The sequence below is a fragment of the Xiphophorus hellerii genome, chromosome 24 (genome assembly GCF_003331165.1).
Source record: "Xiphophorus hellerii strain 12219 chromosome 24, Xiphophorus_hellerii-4.1, whole genome shotgun sequence".
NCBI lineage: Eukaryota > Metazoa > Chordata > Actinopteri > Cyprinodontiformes > Poeciliidae > Xiphophorus > Xiphophorus hellerii.
Window position 1 is genome coordinate 3,515,369 of NC_045695.1, and position 19,615 is coordinate 3,534,983.

The 19,615-nt window shown below is 38.9% G+C and overlaps 1 protein-coding gene across 1 annotated transcript; it reads left to right on the top strand.

Annotated features, from left to right (window-relative positions):
* The first annotated feature begins 424 nt into the window (after positions 1–424).
* Positions 425–19,215, top strand: LOC116716266 (uncharacterized). The gene is made up of 9 exons (XM_032557189.1): positions 425–1,787; positions 6,807–6,956; positions 7,565–7,865; positions 8,383–8,421; positions 9,203–9,500; positions 10,178–10,314; positions 10,437–10,675; positions 17,993–18,167; positions 18,692–19,215. The coding sequence occupies exons 3-9, from the start codon at positions 7,838–7,840 to the stop codon at positions 18,742–18,744; spliced, it is 969 nt and encodes a 322-aa protein (XP_032413080.1). The 5' UTR covers positions 425–1,787; positions 6,807–6,956; positions 7,565–7,837; the 3' UTR covers positions 18,745–19,215.
* The last annotated feature ends 400 nt before the right edge of the window (positions 19,216–19,615 follow it).

The window sequence follows — 19,615 nt, forward strand, 5'->3', positions numbered from 1 at the left end:
CCAATCCTTTTTTTTTTTTTTTTTTTTTGCTTTCAGCTTTTCTTTCAACTACTAGTGCGAGGAAAAGAGCTCCATCGTTATAAATCTTGGGATAGGAATGGCACGTTTTTGTCATTCTTCAAAAGTATTCTTTTTATTTTTTGCTGTAATGACACGTTCACGCCGCAGTGCCCATGAACTTTCACACATCCAGCACATCTGCGAATGTGACTGCTGAATTACTATTTCTATCTAGATTCGTGTACGGACTTAAATGAAATGAATTTTTTAATTTTATTTTATTTTTTAACTTTTCTTGTCCAGCAATGTGGCACACATGAAATTGTTTTTGCGAAATTAAAATTTGAGAAAGATGTTAAGCTTTACTAGAAGTTGCTTTGGGTTTAGTGTAGGGGTGGGGGGGTGGGGTTAAAGGGAAAGAAGGAGACAGGAGTAGAGGAAGAAAGAGAGAAACGAGCATAGAAAGAACACAAGTCACCACCTTAAAAGTCTGCCTCTACACCTGCAAAAAGAGAAAAAAGAAGCCAGGAGTAGGAAGAAGTGAACGCTTATCTAATCCCCTACATATTAATATGTTTAGGGTAAAAAAAAAACCCATAAAATTTATTTTGTTTTATTTTTTTACACTTTTTAAAATAAAGGGTAGATTTGTGGAGTGTAAAACGTATTATCTTGTCTACAGATATCATATAAAATACTTTTTGCTACGTACTTTGACGTAACAAAAAGTGAAAATGTCCAAGGAGTGAGAATAGTTTAGTCACTTTTATCAAATTAGGTGTAGTTTACAAATAACATTATGCTTTCCGAGAAGAAGGAATTGGGCTAGGTACGACATATGATGGTTCCTCTACACCACAGGCATAATGTTGTCTTTCGAAACAAAAATGCCCAGCAGTTTTACTCAAAGCATGCCCGACGGCTCCTACCAAAAAAAAATTATCTGCCATGTTGAAAATGTCATTTTCAGTAGGCAACAGTGGAATTCAGCTTTCAAATAAAATAAAATCAAGTTTGAGTTTGAATTAAGACAAAAAAATAAATAAAATCCAATTAGCTCCACAAACACGTGTAAGAGTCCCTCTCTGTGTGTGTCCGCATACTGAGCTGTCCTGTGATTCACCTTGTGCCTTTGAAATTATTCACAAGGCAGTTACGCTCAGCTATGCATCCATTAAGCACCATCTGCAGTCGGCCGGGTTAAGAATGAAGGGAGGGTAGAGAGGTGCGCGACAGCTGATGGAGAGACGGGGAAAGAGAGAGAGTGGGGAAATGGTTGAATAACAGGTGACGGCGAGGGAGAATAGATGAGGGCAGCAGATAAAGTGAGCACTAAAAGCAGTGGATTGGATGGATGTTGAAAGCAGGACTCGCTGTGCATGTATTTTGCATACCATCTGTGTGAGGAATCAGGGGTTTTGCTCAGTGGGGGTGGGCGTGTGTGTGTGTGTGTGTGTGTGTGTGTAGCTACAGAAGCCAGAGCATCTGCTTGTGTCAGTGCATCACTGCGGGTTCAAGCCTTTGTTGAATTTTATCCACAGATGACCTGCTGAAACGGGCTCCCCCGTTCGCCGCCCTCTGCTGCTGCGTTGCCCCAGCAACAGACGAGTCAGGCCGGTTGTAATTGGGGGTCTGCCGTGTTCCCTGCTGCAACAAGAGGTCACGTTGGAAGTCCAGTTCATAATCATGACAAGCTGCCGAGCAGGGACTCCCCAATATATGGACACCATTAGTCCTGGACTGATAGAATAGACGTTCCAAAGGGACAATCCAGCCCCGACTACAAGGTACTACATCTTCATAACCTATGATGTTGATGTTATCTGGCAGGTTTACGTTTTTTTTTTGCATTTTCAAAATTATAGCAATCCAGTGCAGGGCATGAACAAATTGTCTAAGATCTGTAGCAAATCCAGAATACTACAACGGCCTGCGAGGGCTGTTGTAGGTAGAGGGGGAAAAAAGGGGAGGCGTATATTTCCACCCTGTGTTCCCTGTGTTTCTAGAAAAAAAAAAAAAACCAGAAAATTTCTGAGATTGATCGCAAAATTTCTTGAGTTTTTTTATTCTTCTTTCTTTTTTAGTCAAGCTAATTTTTGACTTTTTAGCCTCATACATTTCCACGTTTTTTTTCTAGAAAATTTCTGAGATTAAACTGAAAAATTTCTGAGCGCTTTTCTAGCAATTTCTTCTTTTCTTTTTTCTTTTTTTTTTTTTTTTTTTAACTTTTCTCACTCAGATATTTGCAAGTCTTTTGTAGAAATTTTCTGAGATTAATCTCAAAAGTTCTGACTTTTTATTTATTTACTTTTTGTCAAAAATACATTTCTTTTTCTTTTCCTATCTACAATACACCATCATAAAACACACCCACAGCAATGTCCTTGTTAGGTCTGATACTTCAAGCGGTTGCTCTCTTAGGTTATTAGGTACTCTGCCATACCTTCCTGTGAAAAGGTCTAAATGATGGTTAATATTGAATCTTAGATTTCTCATAGACAGTAGTTTGATATCAAGGATTTGTTGAAGGAGGCTCATCTCTCACTCATTTGGTTATGACACATTTTCCAGCAAAAAACAGGCACCAATTAGCATAATATTAAATTTGGAAAGACATTTTGTTAGGTATCATGTTTCATTTCTCTGAATCAGATGGATATTTTCGAAGGAGAGAGTAAAATGTCTTCCCATACTTCATTGTTTTTCGGTTTCAGCCGAGTCTCCCATCTTTTTTTTTTTTTTTAGAAATAGTCTGTCTGTATTCAACTGTTGCAGCCTGGCATACAATATAGGTACGAAGTGACCTTGAGACTATCTGGAAGATAGTCTGTCTTTGAGACTATCCTGAAGCCTGTAGGGACTCGAATGTTTTAAATGTTCCCCCCATCCCATGTGGCGAAATCCTGCTTCATACCAGTTCTGAAAATTACATCCAGTAAACCTCCTGAACATGACATAAAATAAATACAACACAACTCTAATAGTCTGTCTTCCTAGGACAAGTTCTATTACTTTGTGAGAGATTTCAGATTCTCATCTGAGACTGAAATAATTCCACATTTCAAACGACTCCGATGTCCTCTGACAGTAGAAAACCGTACGGGGCCGTTTCAAGTAATCCTTCTCGCTTCTCAGACGTTTCTAAATTGATTATCTACTTGGCTGCTTAATACTATTTCATTTTCATTTTGTCACAGGGAGTCCTATCCCCATACATCACTCACACGGGGATTCAATTAGCCTGGCGGTAATTAAAGAAGGGAGGGGGGGCGTCTTTCTCGCTAAAAACACCCAGCCATTTGTTTGACTCCCTGTCAGGACAAAGAAGAGGCATCCATGTGTTGATCATTTTCACCTATTAATGTATGTAATTATACCAAATAACATGTAGTGCACATGCTTGCATTGTTATTGAGCTGTGTTAAATAATTTAAGGGTTTATAAATCATCCAGTAACACAATTATAAAAAAAAATATTTAAAAAAATCGAGAGGTTGAAGTCATTAACTTTCTGTATGCTACTCAGGATTAAGATTAATTTAGAATTAACACTGAAACTATCAACATTTAAAGAATTAATGACTGTAAGGAGAATCAATGCAAATGAATGAAGCAATCAGCGGCAAAATTGGGGTAACCGTGGCTGACGTTGTTCAATTTAAGAAATACATCAATATCTCTATCGGTTTTTCAAAATTCACATTCTTAAGACAGGAAGAGACAAGAACTGACTCAGCGTTTTTTTTTGTTTTTTTTCCCCACATTTGTATATTTCTAAGCCATGTAATCACTACTTTGAATTAGAAAGCAGTCGATGTCTAACACTGATCAGTGTCTAAATTTCGCATCTACTCTGCCTTCTTAACTAATAAAAGATTAAAATACGATCATCGGCGTTAATGAAACTTGTTTTATAAAAAGTCCTGTTCATGAAGAACCTCATATTCACAAAGTTTGGCCGTAACGCAACAACTGTTTTCAACACTACTCACTAAAGAAGGGTTTAATGGTGTTTAAAGTTACAAAACTTGAAAAAGAAGCGGAAACCGAGTAAAATCTGCGTGGGGCAAATACTTCTTCAAACCTTTCCCTAATTGGTTCTTGCCGTCATAGAGAAACACCGAACCAGAGGAACATTTTTCATTGAACTCAGTCAAATGCCCTTCTCCGCACCCTCAAGCGGATGCAGAGATGCAAAGTGACGCACAACAAGCCCTGCGGTATCCCAACACCAGATAAATGACCAGGCGTCCTGCAGCTGTCCGTCCCTCACCTGTTAGCCTCGGCAGCCAATCACACGTCAGCCCTGCAAATCCACAGACAGCTTCTTTGAAGTGAAATCTAATTATTACTGCTGCACTTCTCTGTGAACATTTTATGTGTGTCTGTTCTGTCTCTGGGCATGTAGGGGTGTGCGTGTGTGTGTGTGTGTTTGCGTGAGCTTACACCTATCAAATCTCCCTCTGGTGAACATGACAGAAGTGAAGTGGGAGGAAGAGGAAACCGCTTTCATCTCCTCACCTCCATTTGCTGCCTAAAACCTCAGCCGTGACACATGATGAATCTTTGTGCGCGGGGCATTCGCCGCCGCCGACGACTGCAGGAGTTGGCGTTCTGCGATCATCGGGAGCATTTAAAGCAGAAAGTTTTTTGTGTTGGAAAGGGCTGGAAGTGGTGGGCTCTCCGCAGATTTTGATGAAATCTCTGCAGCACCATTTTGCACTCTGACTAGCATCCGTTTGAAATTGTTATGGAAAGCCCTGCGAGCGTTTCCGCACCCACATTTTGTCATGCAGCAGTAAGAAACTTTAATGTATTTTGTCGGGATTTTAGGTGGTAGACAAACGTAATTTAACAGAGCTGTGGAAATGGAAGAAAATTGATTAATCTGAAAAGTTTGCGGTTTGTTCAAACGTTTTAACAACAGATCACTAACCGAACACTTGGCCAATTGCAGCATCGCCCTTTATAAGTTGTCAACACAAGACTTTGATTGAGACTTCTTTGGATTTTTTTGTCACTTTTTCATGAGCGGCTTGTTCTTCCCAGAGAACCCGAGCCCACCAGAGCTTTGGATCTCATACTGTACTGTTTTGTCGGTGGCTGTAGCTGCGTTTCCATTAACCATACCGTTGCATAAACTGAAATTATTGCTCAACGGAAACACGCCGATTCACGTTTTTCAATAAAAAGCTTTAGGACAAGAACATTTGTGGCCATATCGAAATTGATGTATTTTGCAACAAAAAAAAAAAGTATTTATTTATTTATTTTTTGCGTCACACCAGTCACATGATCAACAATCAACTTGTTGAGTCCAAACCTCAGAAATGTTCTCTTTTTTTCCCCAACATTGGCGGAGTACCGACAAAGATTTGCGTACTTTCGTTAACGGAAACGCAGCTGGCATCCGCCTTCAGAGCTCTTTCCCGGGCCCGTCCGGAGGCAAAAGTTCCCTTAAACGCATGCTTCCCGGTGACTGATGATCAGGCGCTGCTGGCCTGTTTACCTCGCTGCGCGTTTTGTTCTCATTTCTCATAAAGCCATCCTCAGCCAGCACCTGCGTCTCATCGACGAAGACAGATAGAGAGCTGGAAAAGCTCAGCAGCAGGATATGAAATATGCTAATGAACCGGTGTAATAAAAAGCCATCATTACACATGCAGGAGGAAAGAAAATGGAAAACTTTGTAAGAGGGAGGGCCCGGAGTAGAGGGTGGTGCATTTCCAACCTTGATGTGAGACAAGCATCCTTGCTGAAGGGCAGCATTTTGGCTGGAAGAAACTGAGCTCCCATCAAGATAGTCTAAGCCGTGTTAAGACATCAGTCATAATGAAAACAGAGCCGCTGCTTTATGGGTTACTCCCACAGTGCCTGGGTGGTTTTAATAACACGGTTAGGCGATGCATTTCCACAAAAAAGGCAGCCTACCAAAAAAAGGAAAAAATAACTCAATATGCATCTCACTGCAGGGAAATATGCAAATACAAAACATTCCAATTTATTAATCTGCGCCTGCAGCGACAAATACGTGTTTCATCTCAATAGGTATTTATTTATTTCTTCTTCTGAACAATCGTTATTTGAAAATGCTGGACACACTAGATGCTGCAATTTGCATTGTGTTTAGATTGTGGCGCAGAGTGATCAGGCGGGTAGGATTGATAGATGGAATTTAAATCAAGTGGTTTCTTGGCACTATAGTCCGTACATTTTTCTGTTTGGGCTTTTAGAGAACAGAATCGGCCTCCACTGATTTATGTTTGGGATCATTGTTCTGCTGGAAAACCCATTTGTGTCCAAATTTCAACTACCTGTACCCAAACTGTGACTTTGTGATCAAAGGAAATTGGCTTCAGTGTTCAGGAGCAACACGAGAGCAACCAAAGCATGTTGAAACACAAGCGTAACTGTGTGCAGTGAGTTGTACATTGATTTTTACGCAAATACAAACAAAGTAAAAGCCCCTTTCTTAAAAGTGACACCTTTTACAACTGTGGACAATGCTTAAAAGGCGAGTATTTGACTAGAAGCCAACCAATTTAAATGTAATGTGCCAATTCTGCCTGGAAGACTGCTTGAGAATTGTGCCAGAAGCTTGCCAATTGCTACAAAATACTTGCTAAGAGATATTTAATGACTTGTTTTACAGGACCGTGATCAAGCGTTTATGACTTTGTTGTCTTTTAGCCTCTTTTCAGCTGATTTGTTGCTATATTTGGGGTCGTTGTCCATTTAGAAGACCCAGTTTTAGCTTCCTAGCTGAGGAATGGATTTGAATGATTTCAGTCCTTGTCACCTTTTAGATCATAGAGTCTTCACACGAAAAAAAACTCCTGCCAAGAAGACCCAAAAGAACATTTTTCCTGACTCGTCGAGAACATTCAGGTTGCAGTGATGAAGGTTTCAGTACCAACAAAGACTTTCACCTTCTACAGCATTTTCTAGGAACTGAGGTTTGTTCTCGGACTGATTTGTTGTACGCTGTACAACAGCCTGCATTTTTTTTTTTCCAAACTTATTTTTTTTTTTTTTTTTTATACTTATTTTTTATTGAACATTTCTGAACACATACAGTGGAGAGGCATCAATACATTCAACTTCATACACAATGTTGGACAACCGTGTCCATATTTAGCTGGATACAAGAGTGGCATTCGGCCTGCAAACTTATTTTTTTAACAAATTTGTACTCCTGTATCTCTGTACTTTGTAATAAAAACAGCACTTTCTTGTGAGAACATATAGCGCATAAAACAGTAAAACTTACAACTAGGCCTATTAAATCAGGTGAATGTGCTTAGAGCATTATTACTCAGCATAAATCAGGAGGATTGCCTTGTTTAAACTCCAGACATTTTAGTAAAGTGTGCTCCTGACTGTTGAAGTCATGGTGGAATCAAAGAGCTGTCTAAGACATCCAAAAAGAAGATTGTATCAGCTTATGGTTCTGCTTCGACTGAGTCAAAAGCTTAGATCTTGATCTCATTGAGATTCTTTGTTGTGAGAGGAAATATGTCCGGGAATTATGATTGTCCCAACTTTTTTTCTGATCTACTTTTAGTCCAAGTCAGTCCACACGTCTCAAGTGTGAATCGTCTCCGTCGGACTTTTCCAACACCAAGATGGAATCACGTTTCTCGGGACCCGACGCCTGTTTTGCTGAAACGTGTTGCTCCTGCCGTAGAGAACAATTTGATTTGGAAAGCAGACGTGATTACGGAGGGGGCGATTTACAAGTGATTTACAAGACTAATAACAAGCACCGTGTGGTGATAAAACATGCAATCAGGAGTTGAGGGAAGGCCATCCCAGAGGTTGGAGACCTGGAGGCACGATGGCAGCCGCCTGCAAAGCTGCTTGCTGTGAGTAGGACTTATAAATAATCAGCTATGTCGAGTTATATTTAATTGACCTTATTTCCGCAAGTTTGATTTAAAAACTGTTTATTAATTGTCTCGGTTGTCAAATAGCATGGCAATGTCAGCCTATTTTAAACAAACCTGGCTCATTTATGTAATTGCAGTGACTGAAGTGAGGATGCGTAAAGAATCGCAAAGGGTTCACTGGGCCCTTTTAAGCAGAGTGTGCAAACACACGCTGTTAATCACTCTGGTTAATTTCAGATTAGCCATTTGTTCATCCATCCAAGTCCTTGCGGCTCATTTGTCCGATTTGTATATAAAGGAAAAGTAATTCTTTGACATGGATCGATGTTTGCGATTAAAACGTGCTAATGACATTAAAAGCTGCCCGATTTTAAATACAAAGTAACTGAAACGTTTCTGTTTCTGAAGCTTTATCAAGTGAAACTTGATAGAAATGTTTAAAAGAAAAACAACAACGAAGCTTTAATTTCATGTTAAAATTGTTCTTTTCAAGGCGTTTCCTTCCTAATGTGGATCCTGGCTGATTTTACAGGTAAGAGCCAGCCGATGCTCTCACTGTTCTGTTTCTTTTGTGCAGGCATTGCCTTCAGGACTCGATGCATCAATGTAAAACCATGTTGTTACTGGCAGGTACAGAACCAGGCAAATTAGGGTGTTGTCACAATTCAACAAGATCTACAAGAGAAGAGTGTGCAAATAGAAAGTTATGTTAGCCAGGGAGCCAAATAAATAGATGAGAAACTTAGTTTTTGTTACATAACTGGTCATTTACCGACTAAAATTTAGCTTTTGCTCAAGGATTGCCTGTAAACTTTGATTAAAAAATTGTAATTGTTCAACTCTGCCTTAAAAAAGATTTTGTTTTGATTTTCTTTTAAAATGATCTCTTTTTTTTTTGCAGTGTGTTTATTTAGGGGGAAAAAAAACACACATAAATTACTCCTGTCCTAACGTTTCTGTTTACGTTGTTAAAGTATTTTATAAACATCTATAGACTTTGTTCAAATTCTTTCTAAGGTTTTAGCACTATAATTTGAAGAAAAAACCAGCAAATACTCCTAAATGTCAGAAGTTTGAAATATCAAACTTAAAGTATAATCAGTATCAGTATCGGTAATAATGACCCTGTATATATTTGGTATCGGATACACACCAAAATTTGTAGCACTGCACACTTCTATGGTCAAAACATCTCATATTTTGCCTGTCAACATAAGTGCCAATTAAACTTATCATATTACACACTAAAGACTAAAGCTACAAATTGATTTTTTTTAGCCATCTAGCTAATTTTAATTCTTGTACTCCTTTAGTCTACCCAGCTGAGTCCCTGGAGAACGTGGCACCAGAGGGAATAGCATCTCAGTCATCCACTGCTTTCCTTGGTGTTGCCTCAAGGGCAGTCGATGGAAACAGAGACCCAGAGTACGCTGACGGATCCTGCACTCATACAGGGGGGGAACCAAACCCGTGGTGGAGTCTGCTGTTGCCAGTTGTGTACCGAGTCTCGACGGTTAGCATCACCAACAGGAACGTAGCGAGCGAGAGGCTAAATAATGCTGAGATCCTCATCGGGAATTCCTTAGAGAACAACGGCAAAAACAACCCCAGGTAACATGGAGGAGGAAGAGTTTCACCTTTCTTCTCCTGTTATTGTTAGAATCCTATTAGATGCTGTTTTAATCAGCAGGATTACAAGGATTTTAAATGTGCGCATATCAAAACATCTTAAAGGGACGGTGTTATGTAGAGTCATATTTTTTGACCTTTACATAATCCTATAGTATTATTCTCTCATCAAAAACATATCTGGAGTGTTTTTGATAGGATGTTGGAGAAATTCTTTTATCTCCTGTGGCAACCATTCAGCAGTGCAAAACGCCTGGGTGGACCTAGCTCCGCCTTTGAGGCACAGCTCCTCCTCTGAGGTTTTAGTTGATTAGCAAACGAGAGCTCATTGGTTCTCGGTGCAACGCTGGTGAAATGTTTTTAAAGGGTTCGTAGAGAAGCCATGTTGTGATGACTTCCTGAAGGCGGAGCTTCAGAAAGAGCCAGAGTTTCTTAAAACGACAGAGGCCCAATTTCAATGCATTAAATTATGACATAAAATTTCTTTTAACGGGTCATATTTACACATAATACTGCCCCTTTAAAGTTTGTTGCTGTATTATTATAAATTTCAAAAGGTTCAAGGATCTTCATACATCTGCTGTTGCCTCAGATTACAGTTACTCCGTGCTTTTCAGTGATCTGGATTAAAAATGTAAATCTGTATGTCTCCTTCTCAGATGTGCTGTCATTTCCTCCATCCCCCCTGGGGGCACCGAAAGCTTTAACTGCACAGGAATGACAGGTCGGATGTTGACCGTGAAGGTCAGCACCTCATACGGCTTTCTGACAATGTGTGAGCTAGAAATCTATGGAGGTTAGTGAAAGCTGTTGTATATTTAGAAACCACTGTAAAAAAAACAAAAAACAACAAACGTAGGGAACTATTTCCCGTGAACATTGGCCCAACGTGTATTTATGGAAGCCATATTTTCCCAGAACCTGCTGCTCCCTCGCCATCCTTCAACGCAGTGGTGATGGGACGTAGAGTAGCCGTTGTGCAGAAGAAGCTGTGCTGGTCGGACGCCTTGTTGTACTGCAGGGAACACTACTGGGACCTCCTCAGCGTTCGCAGTGAGCAGGAGCAGAGAGGGTTGGAGGAGGTGTTGAGAAACACAACCTTCCTGACAAACGACCCCTCCGTTTCTTCCGGACATGTGTGGCTGGGACTGCGCAGGTATCCTCCAGAACGCCAGGCCAGTCTAAGGGTTCAAGAACTGTTAAAGTGACATTTATAGTGTCTGGATTGTTTTTGCTGTAGGCGTTGTAAAGGAAAATGATTATTTGTTGGCGCTTAATACAGTTAATCTACGACATGTGTAACAGTTATATACAATACTCTTATTTGGAACAGGTCTCGTCTGAGATGCGGTAAGCAGACAGAGCAGGGCCCTTTGCCTCCCCCACACTAGAGCAATAAATTTGCATTCCAATGGAAGTGGGGACTACGGAGGTGTCTGTGAAATCTCATCTTAGGACGTTTGGCGCCAGGGATCTTCCGTATCAGGCAGCGATGGGCACGAAGTGGTCCGCCTTTGCTTAGATAAAAAAAACAGACACCTTTGCTATAAATCAGGAAGTCACAACTTTCTTTGGGGGCCTGAGGGAGTTCTAATTGGTCGAAGAGCAGAACGCCTTCTTTGCATATATTAAATAGGGAAACGCCTCTTTGGTTAAAATTTCAGGGCAGCACCGGAGAGGGGCTGAGAGAGTTTTTTTTCATCTTTTCTCCACGAGGGCGCCTTTGTCTGTCTTATATGTTTTGTGTTCGTCTGTCTTCCCTTGTGTGTTTTTATTTTCATGAGAAAATGCATATCTCTGTATCTCTGCAGCTTTGTTGTCGATTGCTTTGTATGAGATTAAACTCTGTGATCTGTGACGTCATTCTGTTTCGCCGTACTTTTGCAGCCGTGATGACATCCGCTCGCGACCCGGCTAACAGGAGGAAAAGGAGAGCCATGCTTTTCCAAAATTTAAGCTAACATAATAACTTTCCTCTTTAACAATTTGGGGGCTCGTTCGGTTACGGATTCTGAGCGGGTGGAGCTGTCACGCGTTGGCCTGGTTCGGCTCGGTGAGGTGAGATACTTTTGATTATTTTTTGTTGTTTGCACCGCCGTGTGCTGGAAAAAGGCGAGCTAGATTGTTGCGGCTGTATCCAGCCACGCGGAGTTCACGGAGCTGCACAGGTACAGAGATTGTGTTTATAAAAGAGTCGATGGTTGAGTGATTGGATTATAAATACACGACACAAGAGGACCGTAGCGGGTCCAGACGTAGGGCTAGCTTACCCTATTGTCAGAAGGCTGGGGTTTTCTTAGTTTTTGGTTCTTTTCCCCGGAGGGTTTATTCTTGTACCTCTAAATTTAAAAAGAATTTGGTAATTGTGTATCAATTTGGTAGTTTGGGCTTGTATTGGCCCGGAGACTGACTCATCTCCAGTAGACTTACAATTGGCTTAACAAGGCTGAATCGCCTGTCTTCAGTCAGACGTAGTGCCTTAGCAAGGCAAATCGTTTGTCTTCAGTAAGACGAAGTGACTGAGCTGGGTTGCGTCGCCCGTGGTGACGAATAGAAATGCATTTTTAAAGCCGGCATTTTATTTTTATTTTTCCCCGTTGTCTCTTCCGTTTGTCCGACACCGTCTTTGTGTTTCTCTGTGTGTCGCGATCTGTGCTTGTTGCCGCGACACGAGGCTGTGTGCTCCAGAGCTCTGGGTGTGTGTCTGGGTGTGTGTATGTGTGCATGCGTGTATCTGCGTGTGTATCTGTGTGGCCGTGTGTGTGCGCGTGCGCGAGTTCGGGCTGGCTGTGTGTTTGAGCAGAGTGGTAAGTTGTTTGCAAAGCGCTGTTTGCGTGAACGTGAGTTGCTTTTGCTGCGTTTTATTGTAAAGTTATTATGGACACTGAGTTGCGACACGTGCTATACGCTATTTTATGGTCGGGGTTCGTCTTAAAGGGGACAGTAGAACGATGGCGAACACGTGGTCGTTTAGTTTAAAAAATAAATAAATAAATAAATAAAAATAGGAGTTAAGTACATAAAACTGGTACCAGCAAACAAAATTATTGGTTGTGGTTTGATTTTAACATAACTTTGAGATTTTTTTTAAACGTGCACGGGGAATTAAAAGGTTCCTGACGATTGGAGTTTAAAATTAATTAAATTGACACATGAAAATATGTTAATAAAACATTGGACAATTCCTGAAACTTCAGTAAATTTTCATATAAACTTCAGTAAAATTGATATAAATTACAGTAAAATTTGATAGAATAATGACCACAGACTGACACTTGGGGACTGATGAAATTCTGACTGACTATAAAACCTGGCCAGATGTGTGGGTTTTGTGTTTTCTGTAACATGTTTTGTGTTTTTGTGTTGTGTTGCAATTCATTTTGGTGTGAAAGTGTGTGTGATTGGAGATAAAATATCACTGGGTATTTCATGTCTTATAAATACAGAGAAATTTTTAGTGCTGTTATGTGGTGCAAAATTTCCAGTTTTTACGAACATCCTCTGTGTTAAATTGGACTAAATTATTAAAATTAAACAATAACAGCAGTAAGTGTGACCTGCAGTGAAAAGTTTGGAAGGTGATTAAAGGATAGAATCTTGATTAAATAAATCATCTTAACAACTTGAAAATAAATTATGGGTTCTACGGTTAAATAAATGAATAAATAAATAAAGAAAGAAAGAATAAGCCAAGAAAATTAGGTCACAGAGGATTGTAGAAATGCTGTCTTGGCAAATTAATAGATAAATACACACATGATTGGGTAGAGAAATAAATAAACTAAAAAGTATGTAGCGTAGACAACTAAAATATTAGCTTAAATGTTAAGTATTCCTTTTAGGCTGACGAGGAAGTAGTAAAATAGAATAAATTACAATGAGTAAAACAGGACTTTTTTTCATGAGTTGAGGATAAGAATAAACGGAGATTTTTAGAGACACAGGCTCTGACTGTAAGAGGAATTGCTCAGATGACAACAAACTGCAATATGCAACTGACTCTAGATATTTTCACAATCAGTCTTTTTCAAACTGACCAAAACTTTAAGATAGATAAAATATTGTTAAATCTACAGGACTTACGGATAATTAGACAGGATAAATTAGAAGTCACTCTCTTGTTAAATAGAAATTGGTTAAATATAGAAAAGTTTGCTAAAATTTACAAGATTTGTTGTTGAAGAATTGGGAGTTCTTCCTGAAATCCTTATTGGCTCTCTTTCCTGCCATACAAATAGTTCCTCCGAGAGGTGAAAAGGGGGTTTTATGGTGGGCTTAGGAATTTGTTTTATGGTCTGACAATGGAGATTGCTCAGACTGGTGTAGTGGCTTTCAAATTTAAATTGTGAAATCTAAAAGTACAAAAGGATTTAATTTTTCTTTTTCCTAAGGAACATAGGGATTGGCTGTTTAAATTTTAGGGTATTGTTTCACATTATAGATTATAGGAAGGAGTAGAGAGTCTTTTCTCATTACATAAGACAGGAATTTGATGCAGTTTGGTTTCCCAGCTTTAGTGAAACATTTTCTCTTTCAAGTAGATAGTTTAAACAAGCACATACATAGTGAGCAAGGAATAATGTGGAAAATGTTAAATATAAGTCTGTAGCATTGAAACACTGAGTCGACTGTCACACACAGACACTCTTGGTAATGATTTTCTGTTTTCCTTTCATATTACTTTATATATTAAGTAGTGAGTAATTTAGGATTTTAATCTTTACATTTCTTTTCATTAGTCTGACTTTTTATTTGGCTATTTGTGTCAGTTCTTTGTCTATTTTGTTAAATATAACGAATTACTTTCTTTCTTTTGAGTTATCAGTTTCCTCTGGACCTGTTCCTGAAAGTCACACTGATGAGCTCCAGCTGATCGGTGTCCTTATATGGGTGTCTAGCTTCCTTAGCGGGCCATTCCATTTGTTCACCCAGGGAGGGGGAAATTTAGTTTTTAGTTTAATTTCTTTCATTTGTAGATTGAGTGACATACTGACCAGTATTCGTTAGGGTTTTGTGTGTTTAATTACCCCTTAGTGTGTTAATGGTCTGATCAGCCATTATCTAAGTTCCCCTCATGTCTTGTTAGGTCAGTTTGTGCTTACGTCGTTCTGTTACTACCTGTGTTGTTTTTTGTTATGTTGATTTCAGTAGGGGCCCAATTTATTATTTTTGGATTTTCTTTGTTAACTGTGTTTGAATTTTTTTTTTCTTCAACGTCTCTCTGGCTGGTTTATGCATAACCTTCACATAGTCTTAATTGGTAAACACGTTTTGTCAAACACTGCTGAGAATTTTTGAGACGTTTCTACAATTAATTATTTGAAAATCATGAGAGTAAAATTGCATAATGAGCTTTAAAACTGTAATGTGAAATGTTTTTTTGAAAATAGTAATCTTGAAGGTTTAAAGCATGCTATAATAAATTGTTCTGTTTGTTTTGACAGTTTGCCTGTTAGGACGGGGCAGTATTGGGTAGAATTTCTCAGTAAAAGAATGACCCTGTTTCATCAACATCGTTAGTTAACATATTAGGTAATGATGATACATTAGCCAGTAATGTATCATACAGAGGGAGAATATGTTATGGGTTATTTTTATATTACTTAATTAGATTACTGAAACACTTATTACTTAAACAAAACTTTTGAAGAATATGTCTGATAAGTGCTTATTTTGAATGGATTTGAGTTGTTCTCCATTAAAGGATGTTCTGATAATGGGATAACATATTTTGAGAAAATAGATGAATTTATAGTGATAATGAAGCATAGTTTGGTTAATTAACTTGGGAAAATAATTATAGAAATTAAATTATTATTGTGTTAGCCATTTTCAGAGCATTAATTTAATGGAGCATGAATGTTTTAAGAAATGTTTTGAACAATCTGTTCTTGATTAAAGTTATCACTAATCAGTAAAAGTATATAAGGCGGGATTATAATGATTTTTCTAAACTTGATTTTGATTTTTTGATTTACATCCATTTAAAACGATTTTAAATAATACTTTAAATTCGACGACAAGTAAAAGCCTAGGTAAAAATTGGTATATTTTGAAAGAGTCTGGATTTGTTACATTATAATTTCTCCAGGTCTAACTCTTTTGAATTTTGTTTAAGGAATGCATGTAGAATGATTTAGACAAGCAACCAGTAAGATCTAGTTTGTTCTATAAAAGTCATTTAAACTGGACTGTTTAATTCACATTGTTATTCATTTTGGTGGTAAATGTAAGCTTTACAACTACATTTTTAAGTTTTTGTGTCTGTTTTGTTTCGTTTGTTTGATCCTATTTTTACAAGATTGGTTTAAGAAAAGATCTGCATTTGTTTAACATTCTGGGAAAACGTTACTTTGGAAACATGTCTTTTGAAGCAAATGATTACAGGGTTTTGGTATTTTTCATCGGTTGGAGCTATAGTATATAATAATAGCAACGTACATTGAAGGGATCACATCCACCATTTGATGAGCAGAACTGGACAAAGTAGGAGATAAGGCTTCACGAGATGAGTTGCTCATGGTTTTACACGCAGACTGCCCTGGAGCTCCGAGCTCCAGGTGGGACTTTGGACTCTGTCACACAAGCTGTTGTCATGCGAGGCGGGGGTGGGGCTGCTTGGAGAAGCGGCTTCACACTTATTTCGAAGATAGCAGCCACAGAGTCACGAGCGGTGGAGGATTCACTCTGACACGGGGTGACTTTAAGATGTTTGTGTTGAATACACAAAATGAATGATGCCCTTGGACAAATCTGATCTCTGTTTTGTCGTTTCAGTCTGGTTTCCTGGTGCCCTGCGGATGTGATCTCCTTCAAAATCTACGTTCTTTGATAAAAGGCTTAAAATAATTTCCCTGGATGGAAGATAACAAAACAAATTTATTTTTTAGGTGAAACCGTCGTTTGATTATGCTGACAATGATGAAGATGATAATAAAGAATGTTGTAATTGTGTTTCTGATGCTAATGAAATTCATGTTGAAAACAAAATGTATGTTTAATAACCTGTGACAGGTCGCTTCACGAGATTTAGTTTCCTCACGAGGAGATTTCATTTTCTCCTTGAAATCTCTCTGTAATATTGACCTAATAATCCCATTTTCAGTGAGCAACGGACGCTCAGGTGGAAACTTGAGGTTTCCGACCGAAGAAGATCAGGCTGCAAGAGGATCATCATTAACTTTTTATTGCGTGTTTTTCGTTCGTTGTGAACTCTGAAAAGGACTTTCGTTTCGTTTTTTGCGCGCATTTTTTGAACATTTCCTGACGAAGACTTCGTATTTTTTGAGAGACTGTCGATGGACATTTGAAAAAAAAAAAAAAAAAAAAACAGAAAAAGACGAACAGCAGATTGTAATTTTGTGTCTTTCTCATTTGATAGATTGTAATTTTGTGGTGAATGTTGTCTTTTAAGTTGCAGAGCATTTCTTCCTGATTTTCTATGTATGTCCCAGCTTTATGTTTTATTTTTGTTTTACACTTTGGGTTTTTGTTTGTCCTGTGTTTTGGTTGGATTGTGATAATTTTGTTTTATGTTTTTATATTTTTGTAAGGATAAGTCTTTCTACACCTTGGGTTTTGTTTCAAAGGGGGATTGTATGTAATTAGGGTACGTCACTCTTTTGTCTTTTTATTTTTCGGTTTTTTCGTTTTTTCATACATAGTTTTGGTTCGGTATTAGAAGGCTTACTCAATTTATTGAGGTCTTTTGAAAAAGACCTCAAAAGGGGGATTGTAAAGGAAAATGATTATTTGTTGGCGCTTAATACAGTTAATCTACGACATGTGTAACAGTTATATACAATACTCTTATTTGGAACAGGTCTCGTCTGAGATGCGGTAAGCAGACAGAGCAGGGCCCTTTGCCTCCCCCACACTAGAGCAATAAATTTGCATTCCAATGGAAGTGGGGACTACGGAGGTGTCTGTGAAATCTCATCTTAGGACGTTTGGCGCCAGGGATCTTCCGTATCAGGCAGCGATGGGCACGAAGTGGTCCGCCTTTGCTTAGATAAAAAAAACAGACACCTTTGCTATAAATCAGGAAGTCACAACTTTCTTTGGGGGCCTGAGGGAGTTCTAATTGGTCGAAGAGCAGAACGCCTTCTTTGCATATATTAAATAGGGAAACGCCTCTTTGGTTAAAATTTCAGGGCAGCACCGGAGAGGGGCTGAGAGAGTTTTTTTTCATCTTTTCTCCACGAGGGCGCCTTTGTCTGTCTTATATGTTTTGTGTTCGTCTGTCTTCCCTTGTGTGTTTTTATTTTCATGAGAAAATGCATATCTCTGTATCTCTGCAGCTTTGTTGTCGATTGCTTTGTATGAGATTAAACTCTGTGATCTGTGACGTCATTCTGTTTCGCCGTACTTTTGCAGCCGTGATGACATCCGCTCGCGACCCGGCTAACAGGAGGAAAAGGAGAGCCATGCTTTTCCAAAATTTAAGCTAACATAATAACTTTCCTCTTTAACAGCGTCTGATGGGGAGCTCGTGGTTTTGGATGTCTGGTGCTTCTGTGAGCTACATTTACTGGAAAGAACAACACATCTGGCAGGTCACAAGTCCCTGCGGTGGCGTGGACGCCGGCGACTCGTTCTACTGGAGGAATTTTCCGTGTGGCGATCACCTCTATTTCGTCTGCTTGAAAGGTAAACCTACAAAGAGTCCAAATTTAGAAAGAAGATTTTTGTTTTTGTTTTAAAGATTTCAGGGGGGAAAACTGTGGAAAATGTAAACTGCCATGTGGTGAGAAGAGTAGTAGGTTTGAACCATACAAATCTACAGGATTACCAAAACGTGCCAAAACCAAAGCAAAATAAATTGGTGTCTTAGTTCTTTAAGTCTGGCTATCATCATAAAAAAACTATTTTAAAATGTTAACATAAATTTGTGTATTTACTTATGTCACTGCTGAGACTTTGACTCAGTTGCTCTTTACCATCCCGGCGCACCTCATTGATCAGTTCACTGTAGACTTTCACACACATACACCTCTTAATTAATCTCACACCAGTAATGGAACATTAATCATTAGCTTCAAGTCATAAATACAGAACTGAAGTCATTTTCTTATGAAAAGTCTTTCTGCCAAACCTGATTGATTGAAGAGTCACACCAGTCTGTAAATCTGATTTTTTTTTTTTCCCCCCAATCGACCCTTCTGTGTCCACAGAATTTGAGAAAAACGGGGAGCGTGTGGAGTTCTACAGTTTCACCAGACAGTAAACGTCCCCGGGAAGACAAACTCTGGTTTCACTCACTTCGCTCGGTCTGAGCTCTCTGTAGCATGCGGTCTTTTCAGGACAGCAGACTTAGAAGTTTAGAAATTATACCACAAAACACATTTCTCCTGCACGGTAAATTGGAATGCTTTGCTCTTTTTGGGTGTTAGAAGTGGCAGTACTGGGATGTGCTGTGGTGGCGCAGGGGTTAAGCAGAGGCCTTAGTCCTCGTGGCTGTCGCAGGTTCGATTCCCGGCCTGGCGACCTTTGCTGCATGTCTTCCCCCTTCTCTCATTACACACTTTCCTGTCAATTAACTATCAAATAAAGGCCACTAGAGCCAATAAAACCTTTAAAAAAAAAGAAGTGGCAGTACTGTCCAAAAGTGTGCAAACTTCAAACTGTCGAGCTACAAACTTCTAACAAAGTACTAAACTGTCTTTGTCTGATATTAAACTATCATTCCTACAATCTACATATTTTTTCGTGTCAAAATATTGTTCTTAGCAACTCAAATTGTGAAAGTCCTCAATCCCTTTTTCCTGGCAGATCTAAAAGTATAAATTCAAAATGTTGGTATGAATTGATGTTCGCTACAGATGTTTTCATTCACTTTATGAAAATACATAAAAAAGAGACTTACTTTCTCTTTTTTCTGACATTAAATCAGACTAACCTTTTCCTGTTTTAAGTCTGTTAAACTGACCAAAATTATTTCTCTTTGCTAAATTCAACAATAATGTGAGGGAGACAGCTGATATATATATATATATAAAAAAAAAAATTCCCTTCTCACCCACCGCGGGTGGTTCTTATCCTCTGAGCTCGGGTCCTCTACCAGAGGCCTGGGAGCTTGAGGGTTCTGCGCAGTATCT

Coding starts and splice junctions, on each gene's coding strand:
- LOC116716266 (XM_032557189.1), top strand. CDS start 7,838: ATGGCAGCCGCCTGCAAAGCTGCTTGCT. Junction 7,866..8,382: donor CGCCTGCAAAGCTGCTTGCT/GTGAGTAGGACT, acceptor GTTCTTTTCAAG/GCGTTTCCTTCCTAATGTGG. Junction 10,676..17,992: donor TGTGGCTGGGACTGCGCAGG/TATCCTCCAGAA, acceptor CCTCTTTAACAG/CGTCTGATGGGGAGCTCGTG.